The sequence below is a fragment of the Microcebus murinus genome, chromosome X (assembly GCF_040939455.1).
Source record: "Microcebus murinus isolate Inina chromosome X, M.murinus_Inina_mat1.0, whole genome shotgun sequence".
Taxonomy (NCBI): domain Eukaryota; kingdom Metazoa; phylum Chordata; class Mammalia; order Primates; family Cheirogaleidae; genus Microcebus; species Microcebus murinus.
Window position 1 is genome coordinate 121743376 of NC_134136.1, and position 27335 is coordinate 121770710.

Consider the following 27335-nt stretch of genomic DNA (forward strand, 5'->3'; position numbering starts at 1 on the left):
TCCTGAGTCATATAGTAAGTGTATGCTTACCTTTATATGAAATTGCCAAACTATCTTCCAAGGGGGCTATACCATTTTACATTCCCAGTAGTAATACATGAGAATTCCTGGTACTCCAAATCCTCACCAAGACCAGTTATCATCAATCTCTTTAATTTTTGCTGTTATGCTGAATATGTATTGGTATCTCATTGTGATTTTAAATTGCATTCCTCTGATGAGAGTAATCATGTGCTTATTGATCATTTGCATGTTTTTGTGAGATGTCTATTCAATCTCTTTCCCATTTTTTATTGGGCCGTTTGTCTTCTTATCATTGAGCTTTAATATATTTTGCTGTATACAACTGCTTTGCCAGATATATGTGTTGCTAATATTTCTTCCAGTCTATGGCTTGCGATTTCATCTTCTTATTGGTGCCTATCAAAGAATAAACATTTTAATTTTGATGAAGTCTAATTTATCATCTTTTTTATCATTAGTACTTTTTCTGATTTATTTAAGAAATCTTTGCCTCCCACAAGGTCACATAGATTTTCTCATTTTTAAATAAGTTTTATCATTTTAGCTTTTTCAGTTTAGGTGTATGACCCATTTTTTTGTGTAATATGAGGATTGATGTTCCATTTTTTTGATACTAATATCTAGTTATTCCAGAAACATTTGTTGAAGAGACTTTCTTTTTCACATTGAATTCTTTGGCATGTTTATCAAAATCAATTGACTTTATATATGCGAGCCTATATCTGGGCTCTCTTTTCTGTTCAATTAATCTATTTGTCTATCTGTTTTAAAAGGTAAGTTTTATTATTATTTAAGTATGGTGATGCCAACAGATCAAGAGACAACTGCCATTGAAAAGACAGTTTGTTATTCACAGTTCTCAAGAGGAGGGGGCATATCACACCTTTCATGGCCACATGGGAAGCACCAGGGTCAGTCAGGAGGTAGAAGGAGTGAGGGGAAAGCACTGGCCAGAGGCTTGATTGTATATTTTGTGGGAAGGAATGGATGAAGCAGCGGAAACAGGCTAGGCAGGTTTAAGAGCAAGGGGATAGTGGCTCAACCGGTGGTGAGAGCTCAATAAAGGGGGTAGTCGTGGGTAGGGCTGTGTATTAATTGGTTTGAATATGAAAGGCATGCTCAAGGTCAAGTATTTGCCATCTCTAGGAATTAGCTAGCCCTGCAGTCTCTCCAGGATCAGCTAAGCCCCAGATGCCAGAGCATCAAGAATACAGAAAATAAGAAAATACAGTTAATACATTATCCTTTTGGCAAAGACATACTATCTTTATTACTGTAGCTTTTTTTTTTTTTGGAAAAGAAGTCATGACAAGATATTACTGTAGCTTTGTTACAGCGGGAAACCGTAGGACCACAGAACAAAGAGACAGGGTCACTGAGGCTGAAATCATCAAAAGGAGTTTTATTGACTAGCTCGAGCTAGGGTCCAAGTCCCAGAGCACCGATATGGCGGCCTCTATTGGGACAAAGACCCCGTGCACTGTGGGACAGAGCCCTTTATACCCTAGGTGCATAACCTGTCCACGCGCTTGACCTTTACATTGATTGGTTGGCCCCTTGTGCCCATGCGCTTGCCCTTTTGGTTCATCCCCAAATTTACTGCGATCAGCCTGCTCAAACCAACTTTGTAAAAACAAGCAATATACATAAGCTAAAAGAAAGCACTTAGCCTGAGGCTTCACAGCTTTTATAGTAAGTCTTCAAATCAGGTAGTATAAGTCCTTCAACTTTACTTTTTAAAAATTACCTTGGCTCTTCTCGGTCATTTGCATTTTTATATAAAGTTTATAATCAGTTTGTAATTTTTTTTACCAAAAGAGCCTACTAGGATTTTATTTGAAGTTGAACTGACTCTAAATCAATTTTAGGAGAATTGACATCATAGCAATATTGAGCCTTCTTAATCCATGAACATGGCATATTTCTGTAACTATTTAGATTTTTAATTTCTTTCAGCAGGTATAGTTTTCAGTATAGACGTTTTGTGCATCCTTCATTAAGTTTATCCCTAAGTAATTGATGTTTTTGATAGTTTTATTTTTTTCTCATCTCAAAATATTTAATTTTGTTTGAAAAGGATACATTCCCAGCTTCCATCCCCACCACATTGCTCTGGCCCACCAGCACGACACACCCGCATGCACATACCACAAAAGGCCTATGGGCTGCGGTCTTCTTCCGCCCTCTCCAGCTGGGAAGAAGGGATTTTTCTCTTGTCTCCTTCCCCCAACAAAAGTAAAGGAGAGAGGGGCCCACTGGAATGCCAGCTCCCAGGGGAGGACACAGAGCTCCACGCACTCTTATCACATCACATGCACTTAGATTATTTTAACCAAGTGGTGTTCTGGCATCCTCAACACTGTAAGATAGCAATATCTGCCTGGAAGTCATCCTTGCCATTTTCTAGAAACATCTATTGCACTTAATTAGCAGATGTTAAAGGGAGCTCTGGGGTGGAGCTTTGCCATGAAAACCAGAAGCCCCATGGCCCTTTGTGTTGCAGGGAGCATAGCTCCCGGGGCCCTGGGTGGAGAGCTGCCCAGCACAAAGGGGCTTCCAAGCCTGCCGCCCTGCCCCAGGACAGAGAACTGCAGGAGCTGCCCGCCCAGGGCCACAGCAGCCCCCTCAGCAGGGTGATGTGTACCCAAAGTCAAGGATCACTGCTAAGTGCCTGCGCCAACCTAAGGAGCCAGACAGGCAAACCCCTTCCTTTGGCCAAGGGTGAATTACCCAGGTCCTTCACAGAGTTGCCGCTGACCTTGAAAGCTCTCTCCCTATCTAAATGAATATATATCTCTACATACATTTATAATATGTATATTCTTGCAACGTTCCTGCTCATTCATGATTTGTCTGTTCTGAGGTTGTAGTGAGGCTGCCACGAAGAAGCTGAAGACAGGACACTTAGGAAGTGGATGGCACTTCCAAGCCTATCATGAACCCATGGAAAGCCAAGGTTAAGTCAGCTCCTCTAGCCTCCAATGCTTTTTAGATGTCAAGGATCTGAGCACAGGAGCTTCAGTCTGCGGCTGTCAGCCCCAAGATGGAGAGGGCCCAGGAGGGAGTCAGGGAGACTCTCATTTCCCTGACAGAAACTGAGCAGGCACTGACCCTTTCCTCCTGCAAGGACTCCATTCTTAGGCCAGGGTAGGAGCCGACCTTACCTGAACACTTATCTTCCCTAAAATGTCCTCTATGGACATATTCTGTTCTGTCCCTGCCAGGCTCCTGACTCAAAGGGACTCTTCTGAAAGAGTCCAATAGCCACACTCTTTCCAAGTAAGCACTTTGGGAAGGAACCCGCCACCCACTGCCTGGGGTGGGGGAGAAGGGGAGGGCACCAAACAAGCAGAAGGTGGGACAGAAAGGAGAGACATCAAGCCACCATCCTACCCACTGGGGTTGGAATATGGACACATGGACACCATCCAGAGATTAAGTGTCCATCCTTTAAAAAAATAAAAGTGAGAAAACACAAACCATATACTCTGGCCAAAGAAAATGAAGAGCTTTTAAGCTCAAGGCTCTTCTGCCAATAACAAAATGAGAACTGCCCTCTTGGTGAATAGCCAGACCAGAGAGGGAGTGCCCAGAAGGGCGAGCTGCCCAGGGCAGGACACTAACATGCTGGATGCACCTGCCCTGTGTGGTTATAATAGAGTGAAAAGTGTGTACATGGTTTTTATAGAACCGCAAAGTAAAAGTCAGGGCCTGGAGAGAGGCGTGACCTCCCTTGGCCTCAGGGACCCTTGTGAACTCCCCCAGAGAAGTGGGTGTACAGGTCCCCAGAGGGCCGTGGCATTCCTCTGGGGTACAGCCCACAGCCTAGTCTCAACATCTGTTATGAAAAGTCTTTAGAGGTCTGGCCTAGACTCTGAGCCACCACTTTAAATAAAGCCAGTGTTACGCATGACAAAGTATGCCCATCACCTTTCTCCTCTTCACCATGTGCTGCCTGCCCTAAGCAAATAAACACACCCATCTCAAGGGTGCTCAACTAGCCCAAATGAGCAGAGGCTTCCACGGATTTCCTCAGTTAGTCTTCTGGCCAGAGCAAAAGGACAAGTCCAGACAGACACAAGAGAAAGGAGTAGCTGTGAGACAGAGGAAACCACAGCTGTGAGAATCCCTCCATGCCACAGCCCGGCTTCTGTGGGTGGCCCCTGTCTCCTGGGACCAAGATTGAGGGAACTCTAGGCCTATGTAAATGTCCCAAAGCCTGCTATTCCCCAGGGGTCCACTGTGACCTCGGCAACCCGACGAGGTGCCCTGCCCTGCCCTGCTGACAGTCTCTGAGCAGCTCACATGGGAGGGATCCTGAAGCAAGAACTAAGAAGCCCTCTCTGGCCCAGGGACAGGGGACTCTGGCCTGGGCCACACTGGTGAGCAGAGCAAGAAAAAACAGGAGCTTCTTAAGAAACGTGCCCCAGCACTTGTGCCCACAGTGCAAAGGGGCTGCAGAGGCTGGTTTTTTAAACACCATGAGGAAGCTGCATCCTGGGTCCAGGACGTTAAGGCATCCTAGATAAGAGGGATTTTCCTTGTAAATCTACAATCTAAGATTGGTTATTGGGTGAAAAGAAACAGCAGGCCCAGAGGCCCAGTCTAGTGGGACAAACAAGAGATTCAGGTGGCCTCCACAGGTGGCCTGGAGAGGAGGTGAAAAGTCCTCCCTCTGTGCTGGCAGCCAGGGCTCAGAGACCAGCCGCCCTGGGAGTCTCTCCTCCACAGGTATAAAACGCAGAGAGGGCAATCACCAGGGCCCCCTCACTGGCCACCAGACCTCAGAGCCACAGGGGAATAGTAGTGTGGGGGATAAGAACGGATGGGTGAACTCCTGCTGCAGGCTCCAGACTCAAACCCCAGCCCAGTCTGTGCAAAGATGCTGCTCCTGTGGCCTGCCACCCATGCAGATACTAAAGGAGGAGCCAGTTTGTCCTTCTAGCTTCAAGGAAGATGAGAACTGATGTTTCTCTCAAAGACTTTCTGGAGAAGATGAGGTGCGTGACAGACACACCCCAAGTGGAAATGCGCCCTGCTACCTGAGAAGACATAAGGGTGACAACAATTACAACTCCTTCTGCAGAGACAGCCCTTGGCAGCCCAGGCTGGAGACTGAGGAGAGTCAAGAGAAGCCTGAGTGCCCTGTGAAAGGAGGATTTGTACTCCAGAGGTCCCCTTCTGATTCAACCAGGACATCCAAGAATAGAAACTAAGGCCGATTCACTTGTCTACGGAGATTCTCTCACACTCCCCACCAGCGAGGAAGGAGCCTGGCCCCCTGGAGAAGTTGCCTCGCGCGCCGCCTGTGTTATAATGAAGCTGAGACATGAACGCTCCTGCAACAGGTGCGCCGCCATGCGCCCATGACCAGTCATAAGTCTCCACGTGTGTGAGCGGTTTCAAGGAGCCCCCCCGGCAGAGGTCTGAGGTGCAAGCAGTGCCCCGCCCGGGCAGTGGGCACAGGTTACAAGGGCCCGTACTTGGTCTCATACTTGGACACAATGGTCTTGCACTTGCCCACCTCCTTGCATAGCTTGGCCACCTCCGTCCGCAGGGCTGTGTTCTCCTTCTCCAGGAAGGCCGCCCGGATGGTAATCTGATTTTCTTTCAGGCGCCAAGCGTCCCATGACCGTTTAGCAGCCACATTGTTCTTCTTGCGTCTTGTCCAGTACTTTTCATCCTTCTGCTCATCGGGGACAAAGACCTTCTTGGCCTTTTTGATCATAGTCTGGGGCTTCAGGTCCTCCTCTGCAAACTTGTGCTTCCGAGGGTTGAAGAGCTCCCCACCTGGTACACTGGAGAGAACCAGGTCAGCAGGGTCAGGATTGAAGTTCACGTCCACCTCCACACAGTTAGGGTCAATGGGACTGGGAGTCTCCCTCTCCTTTTCCAGGGAAGATTCTGTGCTGGACACAGTTTCAGAGGGCTGAAAGATGGCAGTGGAGGAGGATGGTGGGGACGCTGTGGAAGAGCTGGCAGATTCCTTTCCTTCTAGCTCGGCCACAGGAAGCAGCAGGTTCTGGGCCAGGTGGGTGGGGCTGGCAGGGATGCCATTCTCTAGCAGGAACTCGTCCAGGTCCATGTACTCTAGGTGGAAAGACTCGCCGTCATATGGGATGGTCTTGTCCCAGATGGGTGACATGAGTTAGGCTGAGACTGCCATGGTGCTGGCAGCTGCTGCCTCATCCTCCTCCAGCTTTTCTTTCCCCTTTTCCTTATCGAGGCGTGCCTCGCTCAGGGGGTTCTCCATTCGTTTCCGGCAGACCCCTTTCCCCAGATGTGCGCCCCGGCCCTGGGCCTGGCCCAGCCTGCGGCTCCACAGGCGGCTGCTTTACGCCGCCCACGTGGGACATCGTGCCTCACACCCTGCTCGCCCGTTTCGCCTCCCCCGCCAGTCCCCCAGATGGGCCAGAGCAGTGCGACCCGCAGCAGCTGCCGACACGGACAGCTACTGCTGTTTTTGATAGTTTTAAATGGCATTTATTTTTGTACTGTTCGTTGGTAATATAAATAAAGTTTTTAAAATTATATTTTTAGATTGTTTATTGCTAGTATAAGTTGCTAGTGCTTGATTTTTGTACATTGACTTTGTATCTTGAGGCATTTCTAAATCTACCTACTAGTTTTCTTGTAGGTTCCTTAGGATTTTTCATATAAGTAATTATTATCACCTAAAAATAGGGACACTTTTACTTCTTCCTTTCCAATCTCATGATTGTAATTTCTTTTCCTTATTTCACTTGTCTAAGACTTTCAGTTTAATGTTGAATAGGAATGACGAACATGGGCATGCTTGCCTTGTTCCCAATATCAGGGTAAAAAATTCAGCCTTTCACCATTAAGTGTGATATTAATAGTAGGTTTTTTGTAGCTGCCCTTTATCAGATTATATTAATATAAGTCCCTTTATAATCATAGCTTGTTGCAGAGGGTTTTTTAATCATAGTTGAGTGTTGAATTTTGTCAAATGCCTTCTCCACATCAGTTACAGTGATTATATGAGTTTTTTTCCTTTTGTTCTGTTACTATGGCGAATTTATTTATTGAGTTTTAAATGTTGAATTAAACATTGCATTTCTGAGATAAATACTAGTTGATTATGATGTATTGTCCTTGTTTTATATTGTTGGATTCTTTTTGTTGGTATTTTGTTTGATAGTATTTGCATTTTTCATGAATGATTTTGGTTCATAGACCTTTTTTTGTAGTGTCTTTGTTATGTTTTCTTTTTATTTCAGCGTATTATGGGGGTACAAATGTTAAGGTTAGGTATATTGCTCATGCCCCCCACCCCCTGTTATGTTTTCATATTACGGTTATCCTGGCCACATAAAATGAGTTTTGAGGTGTTTCCTCCTCTATTTTCTGAAATAGTTTGTGTAAGATTGTTATTTCTTCTTTTAATATTTCATGGAATTTACCAGGAAAACCATCTGGGCCTGGAGTTTTCTTTTTATTTTTTTTTAAAGAATTAAAAAATTTATTCTTACTTAAAAATTTTTTTATTCTCTTTTTACTTTATTTTTTTATTTTTCATTTAAATGGTGGGATGGAGAAGGGCCTGGAGTTTTCTTGATGATAAAGTTTTAATAACAAATTTAATTTTTTAAATAAACCTAGGGCTATTCATATTTATGGTTTCATCTTTGGCTAGTTATAGTAAGTGTATTTTTCAAGAAATTTGACCACTTCCTCTATGTTGTCTAATTTAATCCTGTTGTGGTCTGAGAACATACTCTGTGTGATTTCAGCATATGGTTTCTCTAGGGGTATTAAAGATTTTTGACAAAGGTGCCAATGCAATTCAAAGGGAGAAATGAAAGTCTTTTTGACAAATTGTGCTGGAACAAATGAATGTCAGTATTGGGGAAAAATTGATAATTTGACCCATACTGTATCATATACAAAAATTAACTAAAGTTCTAATATTTCTGAATTGTTTCTATTGGACCAACTCATCTGGCAGATAAAAATTGTTAACCTTGGAAAATATGTTTTATAAACTACCCACTTGAAGCCACTGGAGAGTGATCAAAAGAACATTTTTCTGGTCCATCATATATTGAATAATTTTGATTGTGTCCTGAACATTACCAATGTTATGTTATAGTAATACCGTATTCTGTTATATTGTTCTGAAGAGTGTCAGTGTTTGTTTTTTTTTTTGCCATAGCAGGCAATCTACTAGGTTAGACTCAAACTGGAAATGCTGTCTCGCCTAAGATGGGTAGCAACTCAGACCTCAGTTCAGACTGCTTTCAGTTTGCCCACTCATGCAGCATTGAAGAGTCAGCCAGTGATGTAAGCAGAGTGTAGCGTAGAATTGGGGGTTTGATTTCTTTGGTTCTTTGTTTTGGTGTTACCCCCTTAATCTCTAGTGGCCCTGAGTGCCCCAGCCTTTGTGTCCGGATTCCTCTGGCAAAAGGATGACAAGCTTTTATGGGAATGTTAGTTGCTCTATACTGCTGCTAGGAGTGCAGCCACTCTCAGCAGAAACCTGAGAAAAGAGGGGACTAAACTACATGCTAAACTTTTGACTCCCCTCCAAATTCTGCCTGCTTTTGTTTTGTCTTGTTTTTGTTTTATTCTGTTTTATTTTTCTAGGTATTATATTTACTGTCTGTAGAAGGATCTTTTTTAGGAGCTTACATAATAGAACTCTTACAGTTGATTCTTGCACATTGACCTTGTATTCTTAGACTTTGCTAAATTTGCTTATTAATTCTAGTGTATTAAAGGTATTCTTTAAATACCTTAAAATTAGATGCCCTTCTCAGCCTTTTGGCTAAGATCAAGTGTGGAATAAAGAATTATTCTTCTTCCAAAGATATCACTAAGAAATACCTTAAAATTTTCTGCATATATTATTATGTCTATCATTTCCTTTTTAGTATACATGCTATTTATTTTTATTTTATCTTGTTCTCAATCTGAAGGCAAAACCTTTCAGTCTTTCACCATTAGGTGTATTAGCTATGCTTTTTCTTAGATGCCCTTTATTAATTTATGGCAATTTCTTTCTGTTGCTAGTTTGATGAGAATCTTTTTTTTTTTTTTAAGACAGAGTCTTACTCTGTTGCCTGGGCTAGAGTGCTGTGGCATCAGCCTAGCTCACAGCAACCTAAAACTCCTGGGCTCAAGCGATCCTCCTACCTCAGCCTCCTGAGTAGCTGGGACTACAGGCTAATTTTTTCTATATATTTTTAGTTGGCCAGCTAATTTATTTCTATTTTTTAGTAGAGAGGGAGGTCTCACTCTTGCTCAGGCTGGTCTCGAACTCCTGAGCTCAAATGATCCACCCCCCTGAACCTCCCAGAGTGCTAGGATTACAGGCGTGAGCTACTGCCCCCAGCTGATGAGAATCTTAAACATGAGTGGATGTTGAATTTTCCAAACACTTTATCTTCATTTATTGAAATGAGCATTTTGTTCTGCTAACGTGGGAACTTCATTGATTTTTAGATGTTAAACTGACCTTGCATTCCTGGGATAAACGTTACTTGATCATGGTGTATTCTCTTTTTTATTTATTTCTTGATTCAATTTGGTAAGGATCTTATGTCCATATTTATGAGAGATAATGGTTTTTAGTTTTAGGGGGTTCCCTTATAATATTTTTTATTTTGGTATCATGTTAATGCTAGCCTCATAAAATGAGTTGGGAAATTTCATGCCTGCTCTGTTTTCTGAAGGACTTTGTGTGAAATTGCCATATTTTCTAGAAGTTTCCAACATTCACTCTTCTTTTTTGTGTTTTTATAAGACTGCTTTAAATTTTATAATTTTCCCCTTAAATTTGTGATATTTATAAAATTCACTGGTTAACTCATGTGAGTCATCTGAAGTTTTCTTTGTGGGACTGTCTTTAATTTCAAATTTAGTTTTGTTAATATAGGGATAGATTTTCTATTTCTTATTTTAATAATTTGTTCTTTCAAGGAGTTTGTGAATATCATCTAAGTTGTCAAATTTTTTGGCATAAAGTTGTTTCATAGTATTCCTGTATTGTTTTAATGTCTGTTGTATCTTCATCAATATGCACTCTACATTTGTTGGATATATGTCAATTAGGTCATTTGGTCATGTTCAAATCTTCTACCTCTTCACTGATTCTTTTGTCTGCTTGTTTTATCAGTTACATAAGTTGGGATGTTAAAATCTCCAAATCGCCCTCTTTCTCTGAAGTTGATAAAATTTTAATTTAACAGGAATATATAAGAAATCTAAATTTGTATTTACTTAATAACATGTCCTCCAAATATTATATATAAACATTGACAGCACTAAAAGGAAAAATAGACAAAATGTACAGTCATAATTGGAGATTTTCTTTTTTTTTTTGAGACAGAGTCTCGCTTTTTTGCCCAGGCTAGAGTGAGTGCCGTGGCGTCAGCCTAGCTCACAGCAACCTCAAACTCCTGGCTCAAGCAATCCTCCTGCCTCAGCCTCCCAAGTAGCTGGGACTACAGGCATTCGCCACCATGCCCGGCTAATTTTTTGTATATATTAGTTGGCCAATTAATTTCTTTCTATTTATAGTAGAGATGGGGTCTCACTCTTGCTCAGGCTGGTTTCGAACTCCTGACCTCGGGCAATCCGCCCGCCTCAGCCTCCCAGAGAGCTAGGATTACAGGCATGAGCCATCTCGCCCGGCCCATAATTGGAGATTTTAACATTCCAACTTATGTAACTGATAAAATAAGCAGACAAAAGAATCGGTGAAGAGATAGAAGATTTGAACATGACCAAATGACCTAATTGACATATATATCCAACAACTATAGAGTGCACATTTTTTTCAAGTGCACATGGCACCAAAATAGACTATTTTGGGACATAACGCCAATTTTGCAACAAATTTAAAAGAATTGAGGTCATACACTGTATGTTCTCTAACCACTGTTAAATTAAAACTCTGAACAGAAAGGCAACTAGAAAATAAATGTTTGGAAGGTAAGCAACATATTAATACATGCAAATAGCCCATAAGTCAAAGCAGAAACCATAATGGAATTAGAATATATTTTTAGTGGAGTGATAGTGAAAATATGACACATCAGAACTTCCGGGATGAAACTGAAGCACTAAGGTAAAATTTTCTTGTTTTACATATATCTACTAGAATATTAGAAAGATTAAAAATTGACCATCTGGCCGGGCGCAGTGGCTCACGCCTGTAATCCTAGCACTCTGGGAGGCCAAAGCGGGTGGATTGCTCGAGGTCTGGAGTTTGAAACCAACCTGAGCAAGAGCGAGACCCCGTCTCTACTATAAATAGAAAGAAATTAATTGGCCAACTAATATATACAGAAAAAAATCAGCCGGGCTTGGTGGCGTATGCCTGTAGTCCCAGCTACTCGGGAGGCTGAGGCAGCAGGATTGCTTGAGCCCAGGAGTTTGAGGTTGCTGTGAGCTAGGCTGATGCCACGGCACTCACTCTAGCCTGGGCAACAGAGTGAGACTCTGTCTCAAAAAAAAAAAAAAAATTGACCATCTAAGTTTGCAACTCAGGACATACAATGGTAAAAACTAACAAAGCCAAGAGTTGCTTCTTTGAAATATTATTACAGTTGATAAATCTAGCAAGACTAATCAAGGAAAAGAAGGAGAAAACACAGATTATCAATGCCATGAATGAAAAATGAAACATCATTACAAATCTTTTTTTTTTCTTTTTTTCTTATTTTGTGGGAGCCTTCAGAACAACATCATTACAAATCTTACAGGCATTAAAAGAATATTAAGAAGATATTATGAAAAACTTTATCTCCCAAAATTTGTTGACTGAGATGAAATGGACAGTTCTAGAAAAACAGAAATTATAAGAAATGTCACAGTAAAAAAAAAAAGAAAGAAAGAAAAGAAAATCTTAGTAGCTTTTTTTAATCTATAACTTAAAACATTTCTACAAATGCTCCCAACCCACATGGCTTTACTGGTGAATTCCTCCAGACATTTAGAGAATAAATAATATCAATATTATTCAAGTTCTTTTGAAGAAAAGAAAGGAGGACATTTCACATCTAATTCGATAGTAAATTGAACTGTATTAGAATAAAGAATTATCGCTTCTCAGCCTTTTGGCTAAGATCAAGTGTGGAGTAAAGAATTATTCTTCTTCCAAAGATATCACTAAGAAAGTGAATAGGCAAGCCACAAACCGGGAGAAGATATGTTCAATACATAAATTTGACAAATGACTTTATATTCAGAATATATAAAGAGCTCTTACAAATCAATAGGAAAAAATGGGTAAAAGACACAACATGCACTTCAAAAAAGAAGTATCCAAAAGGGCATTATGTACATAAAAAGGTGCTAAACATCATTACTCATCAGGGAAATGTAAATTAAAACCACAATGAAGAAACCCTACACACATATATACATACATACAAAAGAAGGGCTAAAATTTAAAAGACTGACAAGTGTCAAGTGTTGATTATTTAGAGCAGCTGGAATTCCCATTCATTTATGGTAGGTGTATAAATTCTTTCAACCACTTTGGAAGACAGGCAATGCCTACTAACACTAAATGTATGCTGATTCTGTGACCCAGTAATAGCCACTCTTAGGTATATATTTAAGAGAAATGAATGCATATGTCGACTAAAAGAAATGTACAAAAATGTTCATGCCAACTTTAGCCTAATTGCCAAAAATTTTTAACAGCTAAAATGTCCATCAACAGAATTGATGAACATTATGCTATATTCTTATAATGTGATACTATACAACAATGAAAATAATGAACTACTGATACACATGAGAACTTGGGTGAATCTCAAAAAAATTTGAGCAAAAGAAACCAGACATGCAAATGGGCATATGCTGTATGGTTCAATTTATACAAAGTTCAATTGAAGATAAGTAAAACTAGTCTATGATTGTGATAATATTGGTGATAAATGATTGGTGATCTATGGTCAGAATGTTGATTACCTCTGAGAGTCAGTTATTGACTGGGAAGGGCCACCAGCGAACTTTGTGAGATAATTAAAATGTTTTATATTTTCATCTGAGTTGTGGTTACATGGGTGTATACATATGAATTTTTGAGTTGAGCTTTACAGTTAAGACCTGTGCTATCTATAAATTATGTCTCAATAAAAATCAAAGAATTCATATATATCACCTGATGAGCCTGTGAGATTATTTCTCAGGATGTTTATATAGGAATGGTATTGCTTGATCATTGTGGTATATGTGCAGTACACAACTGTGCCTGTTTCACTACATCTATGCCAATACTCAGCATTGTCCAAATTTCTTATTTTGTGGGCAATCTAATGGATGTAAAGTGGTATTGTATTGTTTTCCCTCCTTTTCTAATACATGTTATGCATTTGGATTTCCCCTTCTGTGAATTGCTTATTCCCATTATTTTATCCTTTCTAACCATACACTTATCTCTCTTTCTTCTTGATTTGCACATAATTTTCTCATTTTCTTTTCCAGAGAGGCTTTTTCCCCACTGAGATGCACTAGTTAGGGGCGTTGTTTACTGTCTTGTAGATATTTATTCCTATATTTGTTCCTAATTAACTCAAAGGAGTCCTCCATTTGGAGTACTTAAGCTTTTTATTTATATTCTGATGACTTTCATATTGACACTACTAGTTTCTATATTATAATTATGCTCATTTATCTCCTACTGGATGATTCTCATGGAATATTCTCTTTTACTCATCCTCAATATGGGAGGAATTGGCATCATCATTGCCCAAATCAGGAATCCTCACATTCCAAATTTTGTCAGATTCTGCTGTTTCTTGTTTCTTCTCTCTTAGTTATCTTCTCTTACTGATTACTCTGAAATTCCTATTTGTAAAAAATTCTATTTAGATAGTCTCCCATCTTAATTCCTAGTAGCACCACCCCAAAACAGATGTATACATTTTTATGCTTGGATTATTCTGTTCTTAATGGGAGCTGCAAATTTCATTCTTGTTTCTAGTTGATCTTAATTGCTATTGGCATATTTCATTACCTAAGACATTGCATCTATCTTTGTCATTAGCTTTATGAAGTAAGTGTACAGTTACTCCATATTATTTAATATATAGCATATGACCAATAACTCTTCTCTCGGTACCATCTACAAGATGGCTATTATTCCCAGTTTTAAATTATATCTGTACAGTTTCCTTAATTCATCCTTTTCTAAAATTGTTCACTTTGTCTTTAATGCTTACTGTATATAAAGTGTATCTGTGCATCTAGGTTTTTTATTATTTTGTGCTCTGCCTATCAGGTAATAGGCATTTTCCTTTTATGTTCAGGCTCTTATCTATTCTATGAAATGGCCCTTACCTACTCCAAATTTATTGCTCTTCCCCATTTCTGTTTCCCCATGTCCCAGATTCTTTGCCTCTAGTAATTTCTGAAAGTCTCTGAAAATAAGAGCTTGTAGCTTATTTTTATTATTCAAATGTTTATCATGAAGAAAATATCAATATTAATTTACTGAATTTGTGGAGGATAAGAATAGAAGAGCATTTCACTCTGTTTCAGAAGGATTTCAATTCCTCTACTGAGAGGAATTGAACAGGCCTAAATTTTTATTAGAAAATAATGACAATGGCATCAAATATTAAAACATTTATCCTCTGTTCATTGTGTTTCTATTATAATAGAAATCTATTACAATGATTAGCAAAATGAATAGCATAGAGTGTGTCTGCTTTTGAAGTTCAGAAAAAAAATCTTACTAGCAATATGATCAGCTTAATTTTCAAAGTAAAAGAGTCTTAAACTGCTTCATGAAGCACACACATACCTTTTCAAGTGGCATAAAGTAATATGCTAAGTAGGCTTAGTGGGGAGAGAGGACATGAACACATCCTTTGATTTGAGAATAAATGGATTATTTTTTGAGGCATTTTTTGGGAGCAACAAGCAGAACGTAAGCTTGTATGAGCCACTCTTTTTTTCTAGACTATGACTCTTCATTTATATACTGTTCATAGAATCTGTGGGCTCAGGAGAGGTGTTATTGCAAGAGCAAATTTTCTACAGTGAACATTGGTACTAGTGATCTAATAAATATTGTCTGGTACAGCAAGGGATTTATAGATTAAATAAAGTGAAAAACAGAATTGCTTCTAAAATCATGCCTAGGAATCCAGTGCTCAATATCTCCAGAATAAATTAAAGCCAAGTATGTGAGAATAAAAATGTAATTTAAGACTAGGAAGATGAGATTTTGGATGGGACATGTGTCTGGAGTACAGTATCAAACTGACCATGTGGAAAACTGGATTTGCTGACTCAGAACATTCTCAATATCTAAAATCTCTTACTGAATAAGTCAGTGGTATAATTTTTTCATTTAAAAATTATTTACCAATAATCTAATATGTCTCATGCACTATATTAGGAATGGAAACATCTGTGATACCCACTCTAGACAACAATAGTATATGAATTATGTTAATGCTAATTGGCAGTAATAAAGAGCTTATAAGGTACAGTGACTAAAATACTAAAGAATTTTATTTCTCTCTTATAGAAAATCTCATTGTTTATGTTTGTTCAGGAATTCAGGCTTCTTCCAGCACATTACTCCACCATCTCTTAGGTTTTTTGTAGCATCTATATGTTTGAATCTGTGTTTCTACCAAGTCCAGGTTTTAGCAGCCATGAAGGTAGCAGCGGATGTGGAGAAAACATGCCTATTGTCTCAACACTTTCGGTTGAAAGTAGCACCATCGTTTTCTCTTACATTCTATTGATGAGAACATTATCACATGGCCACACCAATTTACAAGGGAGGCTGAGAAATGTTATGTGACCAAGCAGCCATATGCCTGAGTGCTACTGTGTTAATGCAAAAGAACAAAGAAACAGATTCTAGTGGACAGCTTTCAGGCTGTACCATAGATGGCTTGTCCTCTCTCCTATTTTATACTTCTTGTTCGCTGTATATTATGTAGGTCCAAGAGAACAGTTACACCTGGATGGAGAGTTGGAGTATAGACATCTATTTATTGTTTTTATAGGTGAGGATGGCTATGACCACCATATTTTTGAAATAGACGTGAATAAATTGTTTTTGTCACATTAATGTAGTATTTTTTCTAATAAGCAAGATGAAGCAGTGAGATGAGTAAAGATTTAGAATTGAAAGCTAATGAGGACTTAAACTCTGAGTCACCGTTTTCAAGCCTAGGCTCTCTAGTTATTTCCCCTGAAAATCCTTGTCTTATTAGTCTTCTCTCCACTCACTTGATAGCCAAGATTCTCACCAAAATAGAGCTAGACTGCTTACATTGAACTCCAACCTCCAACACTTAATAATCATGTTTTAAGGCAAATTATATAACCATTATGAGCTTCACTTTCCTCTTCTACAAAAGGTAGATAATAGTAGATACCTCGTAGGGGTTTTGAAAGGATTAAATAAGTTCATATGTACAGTCATGTACTGCATAATGATGTTTTGGTCAATGATGGACTACATATATGGTGGTGATCCCATAAGATTATAATGGAGCTGAAAATTTTCTGTCGTCTAGTGACATTGTAGCTGTTGTATCATCATAGTGCAATGCATTACCTTTTCTATGTTTATATGCACAAATACCTACCATTGTGTTCTAATTGCCTACAGTATTCAGTACATGTTGTTACTATAGCCTAGGAGCAATAGGCTACACCATATAGCCTAGGTGTGTAGTAGGTGTGTAGCACACTCTATGATGTTTGCATGATGACAAAATCAACGGACAACTCCTTTCTCAGAACATATCTCTGTCCTTAAGTGATGCATGACTGTATGTGTTTCTTGGAACAGTGCCTGGAATATTGTGTAATGTAAGAGGTTGGCATATAATAAATGATATATATGCATTTCCTGTCATCACTGACATCATTATCACCGTTAGATTTACTGATTTCCATGTATTCAATTTGGATTAACTTATGTGTACCTTTTAATCTTCTGCTATCTATTCTTTGTGACAAGTTTACCTTTTCTTTCTCCTTTTAGATGGGAAGTTTGGAATTAAGACCTCACACAAAAGAATTTCTGGAAAAGCTACATTTCATAGTGAAATAGAGGGTGATGATGCAAGAGATGATTCATTTTACTCCATTTTAGAAGAACTGTGGCAAAATGATGAACAGATAAAGAGATGCCAGGAAAAACAAAACAAAGCTTTGAGCCATGGTTCTTTTATCAATAAGAAAATATTGAATACAGAATGGGATTATGAACAGAAAGACATTGGAAAATTTGTTCATCCAAGCCCAAAACTCATTCTTTCACAGAAAAGACCCCTTAAACGTGGCTCATTTGGGAAGTGTTTTAAGCATAATTTGGATTTACACATTCATAATAAAAACAACGCAACAAAGAACTTTGATAAAACTATTGAACATGGTCAAGTTTTCACCCAGTGCTCTTCTTATTCTAACCATGAAAACACACATATGGGAGTGAAGTTCTGTGGACGTAATCAATGTGGAAAAGCCCTCAGCTTCAAACACTCACTCAGTCAACATCTGAAATTTCCTGTTGGGGAAAAAGCAAACACATATACTGAATTAGGGAAGATCTTTACTCAGAAGTCACACCTCTTTGCACCTCAGAGAATTCATGCTGTGGAAAAAGCTCATGAACTTAGCAAATGTGTAAATGTTTTTACACAGAAACCACTACTCAGTATATATCTGAGAATTCATAGGGATGAAAAACTATATATATGTACTCAATGTGGGAAGGCCTTCATACAGAATTCAGAATTAATTGTGCATGAGCAAACTCATACTAGAGAAAAACCCTATAAATGCAATGTATGTGGAAAATCATTTTTCCAGGTCTCATCTCTACTCAGGCATCAGACAACTCATACTGGAAAAAAACTCTATGAATGCAGTGAATGTGGGAAAGGCTTCTCTATGAACTCAGCCCTCAGTATACATCAGAAAATTCATACTGGAGAGAAACATCACAAGTGCAGTGAGTGTGGAAAAGCCTTCACCCAAAAATCAACGCTCAGGATGCATCAGAGAATTCATACAGGAGAGAGATCCTATATATGTACTGAATGTGGGCAGGCCTTCATCCAGAAGGCACACTTGATTGCACATCAAAGAATTCATACTGGAGAGAAGCCTTATGAATGCAGTGACTGTGGAAAATCTTTCCCTTCTAAGTCACAACTCCAGATGCATAAGCGAATTCACACAGGAGAGAAACCCTATATATGCACTGAATGTGGGAAGGCCTTCACCAACAGGTCAAATCTCAATACTCACCAGAAGTCTCATACTGGAGAAAAGTCTTATATATGTGCTGAATGTGGGAAGGCCTTCACTGACAGATCAAATTTCAATAAACACCAGACCATTCATACTGGAGAGAAACCCTACGTTTGTGCTGATTGTGGGAGGGCCTTCATCCAGAAGTCAGAGTTAATTACACATCAGAGAATTCACACTACAGAGAAGCCTTATAAATGTCCTGACTGTGAGAAATCCTTCTCCAAGAAACCACATCTCAAAGTACATCAGCGAATTCACACAGGGGAGAAGCCATATATATGTGCAGAATGTGGCAAAGCCTTTACTGACAGGTCAAATTTCAATAAACACCAGACAATTCATACTGGAGATAAACCCTATAAATGCAGTGACTGTGGAAAGGGCTTCACCCAGAAATCAGTTCTCAGCATGCATCGCAATATTCATACATGAAAGTAACCCTGATTCTTGAAAACGAGAGAGCCTTATCATAGAAATCAGGTTTAAGTGTATGTCAGAAAATTCATCCAAAACAGATACTATATGAATATGTTGTATAACGAAAAGCATTCATCAGGCTATCTCACCTGAGATGAGAAAAAAATGATTCTGAAGAGACCCTCTAGGAATGCATTGAAGGAGGGAGAATTTCCATATTTGCACAGCCTCACAAAATATAATAGAAGTCATACTGGGGAAAATGCTACCAATTTGATGTGTTAGGAAAAGCCTTCCTATAGAAAGCATTATAAGGCAGATCATTACCAAATTCTTTATAGGAAGGAGTGTGCAAAATTATGTAAATGATAGTCATGTTTATTATATTATATTGAGCAATGCAAAGTGACAACAAAATGAAAGGTAGAACAACAAAATAATTGAATTGATGTGTAGACCTACTCTCAGTTCTGTGGGGTATTTGTGGCAGAACACATTGCATAACAGGAGGAATAATTTAATTGAAATTCTTTTTCAAATTTAGAATAATTGTGTCTGTCAGATATGTTTCTTACTGAATATTTCTATCAAATGAATCCACAATTTAAAAGTCACTTTGGTTTTATATATACATACAGCTTCAGATATAATTTTACATAAATACATAAATATCCTATCATTTATGCTGATTTCCATGACCTAGTGTTCTTATTTTCTTTCATTGTGGTACAATGCAAAATAGCCACAGATTCCTCCCATTCTTTTATGCATGCCTCTTTGCAATGTTGCTTTGTTGTTTCTCTTGTTAAGAAGTAGCATCTCTTTCTCTACTTGACTTTGAACTTGGCCATGTGACTTGCTTTGGCCAATGGACATTAGCAAAGGGATCCAAGAAAAAGCTTGAGAAGTGTGAAAAGCTTGCCTTGAGGCTTGCTCTCTCTTGCTGCTCTCTGGAATTCTGAGACCTTCATGTGAAGAAGCTAAGATTACCCTACTAGGGGATGAGAAATCATCTAGAGCAGAGGCAATTCAGCCCTCTATGGCCCCTGTTAGACATGCCAACTGTTAGACATGAAAGTGAGGCCTTCCTAGATCTCTAGCCCCAGCCCATCCCATAAGATCCATATCAGGTATTCCAGCCAACTTACAGAATTGAGATAAATAAAATTATTATAATTTTAAGCAACTTAAATTTGGGGGTAGTTTGTTGCACAGCAAATACTAAGTGATACTTGAAAGTGTATATTTGGGGGAGGTGTTATTGGACCAAGACATAAGACACATGGCATTAGTTTTGGGCTGTGGCAGCAAGTAGAAACTGGAAAAACATTGAGGAAAACTGTTAACAAAGGCTAGAAAGATGGCACCCCATATTATTTAGTAGGAAAAACAGCAAAGCAATCACCATGCTTTGTGAGAAGATAGAGAATGGACCAAATGGATGTGTGAATCTGGCTAAGGAAATTTGCAGCAGAATATAAGAAATATCAATTTGCTTCTTTTAGCTGCATATGATAAGGTACAGAAAGAGAGAAATGAACGAAAGAAATAACTGTTCCATTGGCAAGCAGAATTCAGAAGAAATATAGAAAAGCCAAGACTTGCTGAGTTGGAAAATAACTGTTTTACATCTTTAGTCTCTCTAGCCATTAGAGAGTATTCTATTGGCTCAAGGTAATTGAGCCAATATAATTGAGAATATTCTCAAGGTAAAAAGAGATATTCTCAAGGTAAAAAGTGGCCTCAGGGTAAAGATATAATCATGCGTGTGTCTGTAAGACCATTTATTTCAATGTGTGAAATATTTAAGTTGGTGCTTGGGAGACCCTCTCAGCTAAACTTAAGGGCTTCTAAAAATCTTCATGACATTATCTCACAGTAGCCTGACACACTGCTCAAAGTGGAGAGAGGCCTATCTTAAAAAGAATTATTGATGTGGCATTTGGGGCATGGAGTAGATCTAAACCAGCTTCATAGCAAAGATAGTTTTAAATAGAGTTTTACCAGTGAAACTACCTCCAGGTTGGACTTAAAGGGACTGAAACAATTAAAAATAGAAAGTGGCTTCTGGACTCACTCCCTAATTTCTATGAATGGATGCAAGCTGAGAAAGTTATTCAGCTACAAAATGGGCCATTTCGTATGGGAAGTGAAGAATGTCTCAGAGGAAAGACCCAAGAATAATATATTAAAATGGACTGGGGAGCCATTCCTAGGGAGAACTGTGCCCTAATGAAGAAACATTATCTGCCCCTCGAGCTGGAGGAACTGATAATATTTGCTATGTAGGATTTCAGAATTGCTATGGAGCAGTGACTGATATGTGTCTCTTGGTCCTCCTCTTTTTGAATGGGAGTATCTATTGCAATTATCCTGTCACTATCTCACCATTGTATATATATATTGTGTGTGTTGGGGGGGCATATAACCCATCATTTAGCTCACAGGTATCTGGATCAAGAAACTTAAAAATTATACTCAAGGAGCCTCAGCCACATCTGGACCTGATACAGAAGATTTGAGATCCTGGAGTTGAGCTTGATGCCACAATTTTGGATGAGGCATATGGAGGTCCAGGAATGGGAGTGAACATATTTTGCATGGGGTGGTAATGTGAATAATTTGTGACCAGAGGACACATTGTTAGATAGAAAAATGCTACAGATTTTTTTCATCCCCATGTGTGTGTCCCTTTTAAGCCTTTATTTCTCTTTGTGTTTCAGTTGGGATAATTTTCATAGATCTATCTTCAAGTTCACTGATTTTTGTCCCCAACCTGGCTCTGTCAAGTCTACTGATGAACCCATTGAAGACATTCATCATCTCAGTTATGTTTTATTTTTTATTTTTAATATTTCTCTTTGACGCTTATGGTTTTCACATTTCTACTGAAATTCCCCATCTGTTCATGCATGTTGTTTGTGTTTCCCACTCTACCCTTTGTCTTAGTCAATTTGGGCTGCTATAATAAAAATACCACAGACAACAGAAATTTATTCCTCACAGTTCTGGAGACTGGAAGTCTGAGATCAGATGCCAGTATGGTCAGGTTCAGGTGAGAGCCCTCTTCCAGGTTGCAGAGGACCAACTTCCTGTATTCTCTCATGGCTAGAGCTAAAGAGCTCTCTGGGATCCCCTTTATGAGGGCACTAATTCCATTCATGAGGGCTCAACCTCCATGACCTAACTACCTCTCAAAGGCTCTACCTCCTAATACCATCACATTGAGGGTTAGGATTTTAACATATGAATTTTGGAGGGACACAGACATTGAGCGCATAACACCCTCTAACATATTAATCATAGTTGTGTTAAATTACCTGTTTGGTAGTTCCAACTACTAGGTCAACTGAAGCTGAGTCTATTGGTTGCTTTGTCTCTTGATGGTGCATCATTTTCTCTTGCTGTTTTGCATCTAATGATTTTGGCTGAATGTCAGATGTATGTAGGACAGTATTTATTCCTGAAAATACACATAGCTGCCCTTCTGATAGGCTATTAGCATGGGAGGATTGAGTCCATATAGGTGGGCTGGGTTTGAGTTTTTTTGTTGCCATCGTTACCTTCAGTGTGCCATAGACTTCAAGGTCCTCTAATGTTATCTTGAGTTGGGCTCTTATTTTGTGTTTGGAGTAGCTACTGGTTTGCCCAGAGAATTTTTCTCAATGTTCCTGAACCATACTTACCTTTAGGCATCTCCTGTGTGCCTGCATCTCAGGGAGGGTGTCTCTCCATGCTCTTGCCTCTACCTTAGTAGTAAACTGCTGTTACTGCTTGGTTCTTACTGACCTGGTGAGTGAGAGGCAGGGGTTGTCTTGAGCCAGCCTCAGTTTTTGTCAGGCCCTATCTGTGGGTCTTAAGGGTGAGGTTATTTTCAGTGATCCTGCCCCTCATCCTCTGATAGAAGACTTAATTGTCTGGGCCTAGGATGGTTTCCTGCCCTTCTATCATGGGTGGAAGATCTTTTTTTACCCCTTTCCTTTTCTCTAGTCACAGATCTCTACCTGTGTCCTGAGGGCAACAGGGTGTGTTGCACTTCCCCCAGTGGCGTAAGGCTTTTGTTCTATAGGGGATTCGTGTTCTATTGGGGTTTTGTGCCATTTTTGTATTAGTAGCTGCCCCTTTATAGGCACGTGTCATGGAGGGAGGCATTCTCCAGTCTCCTGCCCTGCCCCCAGTGTTTCTTGTGAGCATTCAGTGGAGGTCTGTGGAGAAAAGCCTGCAGGTGAAAGCCAACTACTCTTAAGTCTACAGGTCTCAGGGGTCTCTCATTCTCGGTCTTTAGCAATTCATTAAAACTTCTTGCTGAATGCTTACTGTTTGTATAGTGGCCCTATCTTCCTTACTGCTCTGCCACATATGACCCAGTGATAACTTCCTGTCTCCTTTGAGGCACTTGTCTTCTCTAATATTTTCAGCTAGTTGACTACTTTGTGATCTTAGCTCTTTGATGGGTTCAAAAAAGTTCTAATTTTTTTAGATTGCGTAGCTTTTTACATGTTATAAGGATGGGAGCAGTGTTCTTTCTAGATGTCTACATCCTAGGAAGAAGCTAGAAGAGAAGTCTGGGCAGTCTCTATTGGCCCCTACTATCTGAATATATGCCCCTTTTCAGTGTGACTTTGCCACTACACCAATCAAGATGTGGAATATGTTTCTTCAGTCCTTGAAACTGGACTTAGCTATTTCTTTGGCCAGTGGGACATTAACAACTATGACACAAGCAGATGCTTGACAAATGCTTGCACAATGAGGTTTGCCCACTCTTGCTTCTCTTTGTAATCCTGACCCCATGTGTGAGAAAACCTAAACTGTGCTGTTGGAAGATGAGAGACCACATGGAGCAGTGATGGAGCAGAGACTAGCCATCCCAGTTGAGGCACTGTATACCACCCATATTTTCAACTGACATTCAACAAGACATGTGAATGAAGCCATCCTGGCCATCCAACCTTGGTCAAAGGAACTGTGGTTGGCAGCTTCTGAAATGACCCTGAATGTCACTACCTCCTGGTATTCACACTCTTATATAATCCCCTTCCCTTGAGTTTAGGCTGGAATTAGTGACTTTGTTCTAATGAATAGAATGAGGCAGGGGTAATAGGATGTTACTCCCAAGATTAGGTTACCAAAAAGACTGTGGCTTCCATTTTGGATGCTTGCTTACTCTCTCAGATGGTTCACCCTAGGGGAAAACTGCTGCTACATCATGAGGCAGCCCTGTGGAAAGGCCCATATGGGTGAACTTGGAAGCATATCCTCCTCTAGTCTAGCCTTCAGATGAGACCACAGCCAGATAGCTTGACTGTAACCTCTTGAGAGACCTTCAGCCAGAGTCATCCTTCTGAGCTACAGAATGCCTGACCCATAGAAACAGTGAGATATTAAATGTTTGTTATTTTAAGCTGCTAAATTTTAGGATAATTCTTTATGCAGTAATAGGTTAGTAATATACTGGCCCAGACTAGGAAAGCTCTGCCATTCATCCCACCTATTCCAAACAACTAACAGAATAATGTTCATTGTTTTAAGTCACTAAGTTTTTGGGGGGGCTTAAAGCCCAGAAAAAGCTAACTGATAAATTCATTATTTAATGAATTTCCTCCTCCAACTCTTTTTTCCCCAACAGATAACCAATACTAATCAATTACTGTGAGCACTCTCATGTTTTAATCTATGCTTATAATCATGTATGGACATATATTTGTTACCATGCTTAAAATCAGTTAGAAGCTATATAAGGATTGTTTCCTTTGATTTTCAAAAATGGGATCATAGCATGCAACCATCTCTGCATCTTGGTATTACTCAACAATATCCCTTTTGAATGGTTGCATGATAGTTCATGGGGTAAATATGCAATAATTTATTAAAGTATTTGTATTATTAAAATTTATTCACCCCATTTTCAACTTCTTTTGTCACTAGGAACAATGCTGTTAAAAATATTAAAAGGTAGCTTGCATAGTAGTTAGGTAGATAGGCTCAAGAACCAGTTAGCCAGGGTTTCAATCCTGGCTCTACTATTTCCTACCTATGTGACTTTGGGTTAGTTAAACTCTGTCTTAACTTTTTTTAGCTATAAAAGATGTTGACATGAGTACCTACGCCATAGATTTGACTGAGAAGTGTATTGGTTTCCTAGGGCTACTGTAACAAAGTACCACAAATTGGGCAGCCTAAAACAGCAGAAATTTACCAACTCACAGTTCTGGAGGCTAGAAGTCCAAATTAAGGTGTCAGCAGAGTCAGGCTCCCTCTGAAGGTGCTAGGGAAAGAACTATTGCATGCCTCTCTACTAGCTTCTGGTAGCCTTAGGTGCTACCTGGCTTGTAGACTCATCACTCCTGTCACATGGCTGTTTTCTCCTGGTGTGTCTTCACATCATGTTCCCTCTGCATATTTGTCTCTATTTCTAAATTTACCCTTTTATGAGGACACCAGTTATGTTGGGTTAGGGCTTACCATTATGACCTCATTTTAACTTCATTACCTCTGTAAATACTCTGTTTCCAAATCAGGCCACATTCTGAGGTTCTGGGGATTAGGATTTTCACATATCTTTTGGAGAGGACATAATTCAACCCATAACAAGGAAGTAATGCATTTTGTGTAAAGCATTTGGAACTATGCATGGAGAGAAGTTCTTAATGAATATTAAACATACTCCACTTCCTGAGCCTGAGTAGGTCCACCTATAACTCTCCGTGCTTGGGACAGAGGTGGGATTTGAGAGTTTATCTGTGGCATCTTAGTCTCATCCAACTATCTAAGGAAAATTGATGGGGTAACAGGAAAAGCAGGCGTGGGACCAAAGCTTGTGGTACCAACATTTGAAGACCGGGTCAAAGAAGGAATATCTATATAGGATCATGGGAAGAAGCAGCCAGAGGGCAAAACATACCAGGTGAGCAAGGGGCTCACAGAAGACATAGGGTTTCCAAGGAGTGTTTCAGTGGAGGACTTGTCCAAATTGAAGGTCAGTTCACATGAGGGTAGAAAACTGGTTCTTGATTTTGTGACAAGGAGATCATCATTGACTTTGATGAAAGCTATTTTGGAAATGAATTTAAAGGAGTTTAAATTCAGAGAAAACCTGAAGGAATTTCTGAATTCAGATAATGTTATTTCACCATAAAGCAACTTTTCTGATAGAAAAATGTCAGGCCATTGGGCTGGATTGTTCTGTTGATGTCTGGGTTATACTGAGAAATGAGAGTTGGCCAAAAGTAGAAATTACATGATATTTGGAAGGTCAAAGGGAAGGATCAAGCATTACTTTTAAAAGTCTTTGAGCCGGGCACGGTGGCTCACGCCTGTAATCCTAGCTCTCTGGGAGGCTGAGGCGGGTGGATTGCTCAAGGTCAGGAGTTCGAAACCAGCCTAAGCAAGAGCAAGACCCCATCTCTACTATAAATAGAAAGAAATTATTTGGCCAACTAAGATATATATAGAAAAAATTAGCCAGGCATGGTGGCATATGCCTGTAGTCCCAGCTACACGGGAGGCTGAGGCAGGAGGATTGCTTGAGCCCAGGAGTTTGAGGTTGCTGTGAGCTAGGCTGACGCCACGGCACTCACTCTAGCCTGGGCAACAGAGTGAGACTCTGTCTCAAAAAAAAAAAAAAAAAAAAAGTCTTTGAGATTAGATACAGCGAAGGACAGATGCAGAGCTACCCATCAGGTTCCAATTTTTCTTCACTCTCTCCCACTCTATATCCAGCTCTTCTTTCCATCTCCCAGCCCTGCTGACCAACAGTGGCCTTAGGCCTACCACCAGATGCTTGGCTGCAGGCTCGCAAAGACCCCGGCTTCTTATAGACTTCCCTATCAGCTCCCCTTCACAGTCCCACTTCAGCACCCAGATGTGCCCGGATCCTGAGATTTTCCTGAAAGCTCTGATTTATCCGCTCATGCCAATGTCTCAAAAGAGCTGCTTTAGTGACTTCTTTAATCTTCCAACTCTCCCTTCTATACCTTTACTTCTTCAGCTATTCCTATAAATTTTGTATGGTCTTATCAATATTTAAAAATACCTTATTCCATAATACTTATAGTGATTATGCTTCCCTGATTAATACAGTTAAACTTTCTTTTCCTGAGAATTTGATAGATGTTGCTTTTCTAAAACTGAGTGATGCTATTAAGTAGTCTTAGACAAACTTGCTCTCCTTTTTCTTGTACATAATGTGCCTTTCTGCCGTATGATTCTTTTTTTATTCTTGAAGTTAAGGATCTATGAAAGCATATACTTTGGTCCTGATCTTTGTGTATTAATTTTACCTGGGTTATAGTGAGCCATTCTAATCATTCATTTCAGGGAAGTTTTATTTTGCTTAACTTTTTTTTTCTGATCCACTTCTTCAGGGACAATGATGCATATGTAAGATGTCTTTGTCATCTTCTGCATTCATTTCCTATCATTACTCTTTTGAGTTTTGTTTGATTGACTCTAGCCTCCTGTATGGAGATGGTCCTCCATGAACCTCTCGTGTTTCTTCATGTTTAGACATTAACGATTTGCTCAGATTTATTTACATTCCAGGACGGTAAAGATAAAGAATGGTTTCCTCCCTGGAGACATTCCCAGAGAAGATTTGGTTACATTCCAAGTTAATAAAGATA

At 39.5% G+C, this 27335-nt stretch overlaps 1 protein-coding gene and 1 pseudogene across 4 annotated transcripts in view; one reads left to right on the top strand and one right to left on the bottom strand.

The window, feature by feature from the left end:
* Positions 1–26612, top strand: part of LOC105856368 (uncharacterized) — a 93320-nt gene extending 66708 nt beyond the window's left edge. For all 4 annotated transcript variants that reach the window (XM_075999550.1, XM_075999552.1, XM_012738031.2 and 1 more), the window contains one exon: positions 17018–26612. In XM_075999550.1, coding sequence (XP_075855665.1) covers positions 17018–18726 — 1709 coding nt within the window. In that variant the 3' untranslated portion in view covers positions 18727–26612. The remainder of the gene's footprint in view (positions 1–17017) is intronic.
* LOC105856384 (thyrotroph embryonic factor-like) lies at positions 5413–6388 on the bottom strand (annotated as a pseudogene).
* Positions 26613–27335: the final 723 nt, after the last annotated feature.